Consider the following 7,819-nt stretch of genomic DNA (forward strand, 5'->3'; position numbering starts at 1 on the left):
TATATTTTTGGATTCATTTTGGATTCAGCAGCCGTATATGCCAGCAACACCGCCGTAAAGTTTGCCGTAATGTTAATTTGTTTTTCAGACTCTCGTCGGTCTGTAGTCGGTCTCGTCTGGTTACTTGGGTATGACTCACCTTTCTTAGTGTGTCAGTTTCTTGCACAATTGTCACGCTCTTATAGCAGAGTTTAATGGCTTTATGCAGACACGTCTGGCCGTCACTTGACTGGACATTGAGATCAGCTCCCTCAGAAACTAACTTCTCAATGATGGAGGTGCGACCGTGTTGTATGGCAAGATGGATATCAGTTATATCATTCTGGGCGAGCAGGATATAAGAATATAAACGCATAAAAACTAGAGATTTAATTTTTTTAATGCAAGGAAAACCAAATTGCTGTGAACACAAGTACTGCCATGTGATTAACTAAATCCAATAAGTCGAATACGTTTTAAACAAACATTGTAACTTGTATATATACTACATAAAAACAGCCTTTAAGTCTAACTGGTGTTATAGTAATATTGGTGATACAAAACCGAGTTGGTCAAGTCTGAAAAAAATAATGATAGGTAGCCTATGCATATTATTCACTTAATTGAATTTCAGTACTTGTCCGTTCTTCTAAGTGCATGTATTAAATGACTAATAGTAGATGATTTCGATATTAAGTGTGTCTTAAATTTGTTACCTCGGAATTTGAACTGTCGATGCTTTGGTACCCGATGAATGAAGACAGTTGAGAAGGTATGTGTCCCTGAATGTCTCCTGTTTCAGAACGTGCTCCTTTTGCCAGAAGGACTTTAACTACAGTAATGTAACAATTCTGAACGGCATAGTGTAAAGGCGTCCTTCCATCATTATCTTCCTTATTCACTTCAGCTCCTTGGTCAATGAGATAGTTGGTGACTTCTAAATGGCCATTCTGAGAAGCAAGATGTAATGCAGTCCAACCGTCGTTATCTCCCCTATTCACCTCAGCTCCTTGACTGATGAGATATTTGGTGACACCAAGAAGACCATAATGAGCAGCACTGTGGAATGCAGTCCGACCTTTATCATCTCCCCTATTCACCTCAGCTCCTTGGCCGATGAGATATTTGGTAACGTCAAGATGACCATTCTTTGAAGCACTGTGTAATGCAGTCCAACCGTCATTATCTCCGTTATTCACCTCAGCTCCTTGGCCGATGAGATATTTGGTAACGTCAAGATGACCATTCTTTGAAGCACTGTGTAATGCAGTACAACCGTCATTATCTCCGTTATTCACCTCAGCTCCTTGGCCGATGAGATATTTGGTAACGTCAAGATGACCATAATGAGCGGCACAGCGTAATGCAGTCAGACCTTCATTTTCTTCCTTATTCACCAAAGCTCCTTGACTGATGAGATATTTGGTGACATCAGAGTGACCATAATGAGCGGCACAGCGTAATGCAGTCAGATCTTCATTTTCTTCCTTATTCAACACAGCTCCTTGACCGATGAGATATTCGGCGACATCAAGATGATCATAATGAGCAGCAGAGCTGAATGCAGGCAAACCTTCATTATCTCCCCTACTCATCTCAGCTCCTTGATTGATGAGATACTTGGTGACATCAAGGTGACCTTCCTGGGCAGCTCTGTGTAATGCGGTCTGACTTTTATTATCTCCCTTATTCACCTCAGCTCCTTGACCAATGAGATATTCGGCGACATCAAGATGACCATAATGAGAAGCACAGCGGAATGCAGTCAAACCTTCATTATCTCCCCTACTCACCTCGGCTCCTTGATCGATGAGATACTTGGTGACATCAAGATGACCTTCCTGAGCAGCTCTGTGTAATGCAGTCCAGCCTTCATTATCTCCATTATTCACCTCAGCTCCTTGACTTATAAGACATTTGGTAACATAAAGGTGACCACTATAAGCAGCACTGCGTAATGCAGTCCAACCGTAATTATCTTCCTAATTCACCTCAGCTCCTTGACTGATGAGATATTTGGTGACATCAAGTTGACCATTATGAGCAGCACTCTGTAATGCAGTAGAACCTCTATTATCTCCCCAATTCACCTCAGCTCCTTGACTGAGGAGATATTTGGTGACATCAAGATGACCTTCCTGAGCAGCTCTGTGTAATGCAGTCCAGCCTTTGTTATCCCCATTATTCACCTTGGCTCCCTGACTGATGAGATATTTGGTGACATCAAGATGACCATAATAAACAGCGCTTTGTAATGCAGTTCGACCGCAATTATCTCCTTTATTCACCTCAGCTCCATGACTGATGAGGTAGTTGGTGACATCAAGATGACCTTCCTGAGCAGCTCTGTGTAATGCAGGCCAGCCTTCATCATCTCCTTTACTCACGTCAGCTCCCTGACTGATGAGACATTTTGTGACAGAAAGATGACCACTATGCGCAGCACTGCATAATGCAGTCAAACCGTAATTATCTTCCTTATTCACCTCAGCTCCTTGACTGATGAGATATTTGGTGACATCACAATGACCATTCTTAGAAGCAATGTATAATGCAGTCCAACCGTCATTATCTCCCATATTCACCTCAGCTCCTTGACCGATGAGATAGCTGGTGACATCAAGATGACCATTCTGAGAAGCACTGTGTAATGCAGTCAAACCTGTATTATCTCCCTTATTCACTTCAGCTCCTTCACTGATGAGATATTTGGTGACATCAAGATGACCATTCTTAGCAGCACTGTGTAATGCAGTCAAACCTGTATTATCTCCCTTATTCACCTCAGCTCCTTGACTGCGGAGATAGTTGGTGACATCAAGATGACCATTCTTAGCAGCACTGTGTAATGCAGTCCAACCGTCGTTATCTCCCCTATTCACTTCAGCTCCTTGACTGATGAGATATTTGGTGACATAAAGATGACCATTCTTAGCAGCACTGTGTAATGCAGTCAAACCTGTATTATCTCCCTTATTCACCTCAGCTCCTTTACTGATGAGATACCTGGTGACACGAATATGCCGATTCTTAGAAGCACTGTGTAATGCAGTCAAACCTGTATTATCTCCCTTATTCACTTCAGCCCCTTTAAAGATGAGATATATAGTGACACGAAGATGACCATTCTGAGCAGCACTGTGTAATGCAGTCAAACCTGTATTATCTCCCTTATTCACTTCAGCTCCTTGACTGATGAGATATTTGGTGACATCAAGATGACCATTCTTAGCAGCACTGTGTAATGCAGTCAAACCTGTATTATCTCCCTTATTCACTTCAGCTTCTTGACTGATGAGATATTTGGTGACATCAAGATGACCATTCTTAGCAGCACTGTGTAATGCAGTCAAACCTGTATTATCTCCCTTATTCACCTCAGCTCCTTGACTGCGGAGATAGTTGGTGACATCAAGATGACCATTCTTTGCAGCACTGTGTAATGCAGTCAAACCTGTATTATCTCCCTTATTCACTTCAGCTCCTTGACTGATGAGATATTTGGTGACATCAAGATGACCATTCTTAGCAGCACTGTGTAATGCAGTCAAACCTGTATTATCTCCCTTATTCACCTCAGCTCCTTGACTGATGAGATATTTGGTGACATAACGATGACCATTCTTAGCAGCACTGTGTAATGCAGTCAAACCTGTATTATCTCCCTTATTCACCTTAGCTCCTTTACTGATGAGATACCTGGTGACACGAATATGACGATTCTTAGAAGCACTGTGTAATGCAGTCAAACCTGTATTATCTCCCTTATTCACTTCAGCCCCTTTAAAGATGAGATATATAGTGACACGAAGATGACCATTCTGAGCAGCACTGTGCAATGCAGTCCAACCGTCTTTATCTCCACTATTCACCTGTACTCCTTGACCGATGAGATATTTGACGACATCAAGATGACCATCCTGAGCAGCACATCGGAATGCAGCCCAGCCTTCATTATCTCCCTTCTGCACCTCAGCTCCTTGACTGATGAGATAATTGGTGACATTACGATGACCATTATGATCAGCACAGTATAATGCAGTCAAACCGTAATTATCTCCCTTATTCACCTCAGCTCCTTGACTGATAAGATATTTGGTGACATCAAGATGACCATTGTGAGCAGCAGTGTGTAATGCAGTACGACCATCAGAACATCCTTTATTCACCTCAGCTCCTTGACTGATGAGATGTTTGGTGACATTAAGATGACCATTCTTAGAAGCACAGTATAATGCAGTCAAACCAAAATTATCTCGATTATTCACCTCAGCTCCTTGACTGATAAGATATTTGGTGACATCAAGATGACCATTCTTCGAAGCACTGTGTAATCCAGTCAAATCTGTATTATCTCTCTTATTCACCTCAGCTCCTTGACTGATGAGATATTTAGTGACATCAAGATGACCATTATGAGCTGCACTGTGTAATGCGGTCCAACTGTCAATATCTCCCCTATTCACGTCAGCTCCCTGACTGATGAGATATTTGGTGACATCAAGATGACCATTTTTAGTAGCACTGTGTAATGCAGTCCAATTGTCATTATCTCCCCTATTCACCTCAGCTCCTTGAGTGATGAGATATTTGGTGACATCAAAATGACCATTCTGAGAAGCACTTGTTAATGCATTCCAACCGTCTTTATCTCCCCTATTTACCTCAGCTCCTTGACTGATGAGATACCTGGTGACATCAAGATGACCATTATATGCTGCACATCGGAATGCAGTCCGACCTTCATTATCTCCCCTATTCACCACAGCTCCATGGCTGATGAGATATTTAGTGACTTCAAGATGACCATTCTGGGCAGCACTGTGTAATGCAGTCCAACCGTCATTATCTCCCCAATTCACCTCTACTCCTTGACCGATGAGATATTTGGTGATATCAAGATGACCATTCTTAGTAGCATCGTGTAATGCCGTCTGGTTGTCATTATCTCCCCTATACATCTCAACTGCTTGACCGATGAGATATTTAGTGACATTAAGATGACCCTCATGATCAGCAATGTGTAATGCAGTCCGGCCGTCATTATCTCCTTTATTCACCTCAGCTCCTTGACTGAGGAGATATTTAATGACTTCAAGATGATCCTTGATTGCGGCAAGGTGTAATGCAGTCCGACCTTCATTATCTCCATTATTTACCTCAGCTCCTTGACTGATGAGATGTTTGGTGACATCAAGATGACCATAATAAGCAGCACTTTGTAATGCAGTAGAACCATCATTATCTCCCTTCTTCACCTCAGCTCCATGACTGATGAGATATTTAGTGACTTCAAGATGATTCTTCTTTGCGGCAAGGTGTAATGCAGTCCGACCTTCATTATCTCCATTATTCACCTCAGCTCCTTGACTGATGAGATATTTGGTGACATGAAGATGACCATAATAAGCAGCACTTTGTAATGCAGTAGAACCATCATTATCTACCTTCTTCACCTCAGCTCCTTGACCGATCAGATATTTGGTGACATCAAGATGACCATTGTGAGCAGCACTTTGTAATGCAGTCCAATCGTCATTATCTCCTTTATTCACCTTAGCTCCTTTACTGAGGAGATATGTGGTGACATCAAGATGACCTTCCAGAGCAGCACTTAGTAATGCAGTACGACCATCGATACCTCCTTTATTCACCTCAGCTCCTTGACTGATGAGATATTTAGTGACTTCAAGATGATCCTTGATTGCGGCAAGGACTAATGCAGTCCGACCTTCATTATCTCCATTATTTACCTCAGCTCCTTGACTGATGAGATGTTTGGTGACGTCAAGATGACCATAATAAGCAGCACTTTGTAATGCAGTTGAACCATCATTATCCCCCTTCTTCACCTCAGCTCCTTGACTGATGAGATATTTAGTGACTTGAAGATGATCTTTCATTGCGGCAAGGTGTAATGCAGTCCGACCTTCATTATCTCCATTATTTACCTCAGCTCCCTGACTGATGAGTTGTTTGGTGACATCAAGATGACCATAATAAGCAGCACTTTGTAATGCAGTACAACCATCATTATCTCCCTTCTTCACCTCAGCTCCTTGACTGATGAGATATTTAGTGACATCAAGATGACCATTCTGGGCAGCACTATGTAATGCAGTAGAACCGTCCTTAATACCCCTATTCACCTGTACTCCTTGGCTGATGAGATATTTGGTGACATCAAGATGACCATTCTTAGCAGCACTGTGTAATGCAGTCCAATTGTCATTACCTCCCCTATTCATCTCAGCTCCTTGGCTGATGAGATATTTGGTGACATCATGATGACCATTTTGATCAGCACTGTTTAATGCAGTCCGACCTTTATTATCTTCTTTATTCACCTCAGCTCCTTGACCGATGAGATATTTGGTGACATCAAGATGACCATTATGAGCAGCACTTTGTAATGCAGTAGAACCTCTATTATCTCCTTTATTCACCTCAGCTCCATGTTTAATGAGATATTTGGTGACACCAAGATGACCATTTTGAACAGCACTGTGTAATGCAGGTCGACCTTTATTATCTTCTTTATTCACCACAGCTCCTTGACCGATGAGATATTTGGTGAGATCAAGATGACCATTATGAGCAGCACTGTGTAATGCAGTAGAACCTTCATTATCTCCCCTACTCACCTCAGCTCCTTGACTGATGAGATATTTAGTGACATCAAGATGACCTTGATGAGCTGTACTGTGTAATGCGGTCCAACTGTCAATATCTCCCCTATTCACGTCAGCTCCCTGACTGATGAGATATTTGGCGACATCAAGATGACCATTGTGAGCAGCATTGTGTAATGCAGTCCAACCGACATTATCTCCCCCATTTACCTCTTCTCCTTGACTGATGAGATATTTAGTGACATCAAGATGATCCTTGATTGCGGCAATGTGTAATGCAGTCCGACCTTCATTATCTCCATTATTCACTTCAGCTCCTTGACTGATAAGATATTTGGTGACATCAAAATGACCATTCTTAATAGCAGCACTGTGTAATCCAGTACAATTGTCATTATCTCCCCCATTCATCTCAGCTTCTTGGCTAATGAGATATCTGGTAACATCATGATGACCCTTATGATCAGCAATGTGTAATGCAGTCCGACCTTTATCATCTTCTTTATTCACCTCAGCTCCGTGACCGATGAGATATTTGGTGACATAAAGATGACCATTCTTAGAAGCACTGTGTAATGCAGTCAAACCTGTATTATCTTTCGTATTCACTTCAGCTCCTTGACTGATGAGATATTTGGTAACATCAAGATGACCATTGTGAGCAGCACTTTGTAATGCAGTCCAACCGTCATGATCTCCTTTATTCACCTCAGCTCCTTTACTGAGGAGATATGTGATGACATCAATATGACCTTCCAGAGCAGCACTTAGTAATGCAGTACGACCATCAATACCTCCTTTATTCACCTCAGCTCCTTGACTGATGAGATATTTGGTGACTTCAAGATGACCTTTCCGGGCAGCACTATGTAATGCAGTCCATCCGCCATTATCTCCTTTATTCACCTCAGCTCCTTTACTGAGGAGATATTTCGTGACATCAAAATGATCCTTGATTGCGGCAAGGTGTAATGCAGTCCAACCGTCCTTATCTCCCTTATTCGCCTCAGCTCCTTTACTGATAAGATACTTGGTGACATCAAGATGACCATTGTGAACAGCACTGTATAATGCAGTCCGACCGTTATTATCTTCATTATTCACCTCAGCTCCTTGACCGATGAGATATTTAATGACTTCAAGATGACCATTCTGAGCAGCTCTGTGTAAAGCAGTACAACCGTCATTGTCTTCTTTATTCACCTCAG

At 42.0% G+C, this 7,819-nt stretch overlaps 1 protein-coding gene across 1 annotated transcript; it reads right to left on the reverse strand.

The window, feature by feature from the left end:
- Positions 1-691: 691 nt before the first annotated feature.
- LOC100890542 (ankyrin repeat domain-containing protein 50-like) lies at positions 692-7,501 on the reverse strand. The gene is made up of 7 exons (XM_011666985.1): positions 7,419-7,501; positions 5,480-6,042; positions 4,644-4,656; positions 3,654-3,963; positions 2,114-2,375; positions 1,377-1,876; positions 692-811 (listed from the first exon to the last, which is right to left on the reverse strand). The coding sequence occupies exons 1-7, from the start codon at positions 7,499-7,501 to the stop codon at positions 692-694; spliced, it is 1,851 nt and encodes a 616-aa protein (XP_011665287.1).
- Positions 7,502-7,819: the final 318 nt, after the last annotated feature.

This window comes from Strongylocentrotus purpuratus, unplaced genomic scaffold, assembly GCF_000002235.5.
Source record: "Strongylocentrotus purpuratus isolate Spur 01 unplaced genomic scaffold, Spur_5.0 spur5_contig_844, whole genome shotgun sequence".
Taxonomy (NCBI): domain Eukaryota; kingdom Metazoa; phylum Echinodermata; class Echinoidea; order Camarodonta; family Strongylocentrotidae; genus Strongylocentrotus; species Strongylocentrotus purpuratus.

Coding starts and splice junctions, on each gene's coding strand:
- LOC100890542 (XM_011666985.1), bottom strand. CDS start 7,501: ATGGCGGATGGACTGCATTACATAGTGCTGCCCGGAAAGGTCATCTTG. Junction 2,376..3,653: donor TCATCAGTAAAGGAGCTAAG/GTGAATAAGGGA, acceptor CTCATCAGTCAG/GGAGCTGACGTGAGTAAAGG. Junction 1,877..2,113: donor ACACAGAGCTGCTCAGGAAG/GTCATCTTGATG, acceptor TAAGTCAAGGAG/CTGAGGTGAATAATGGAGAT.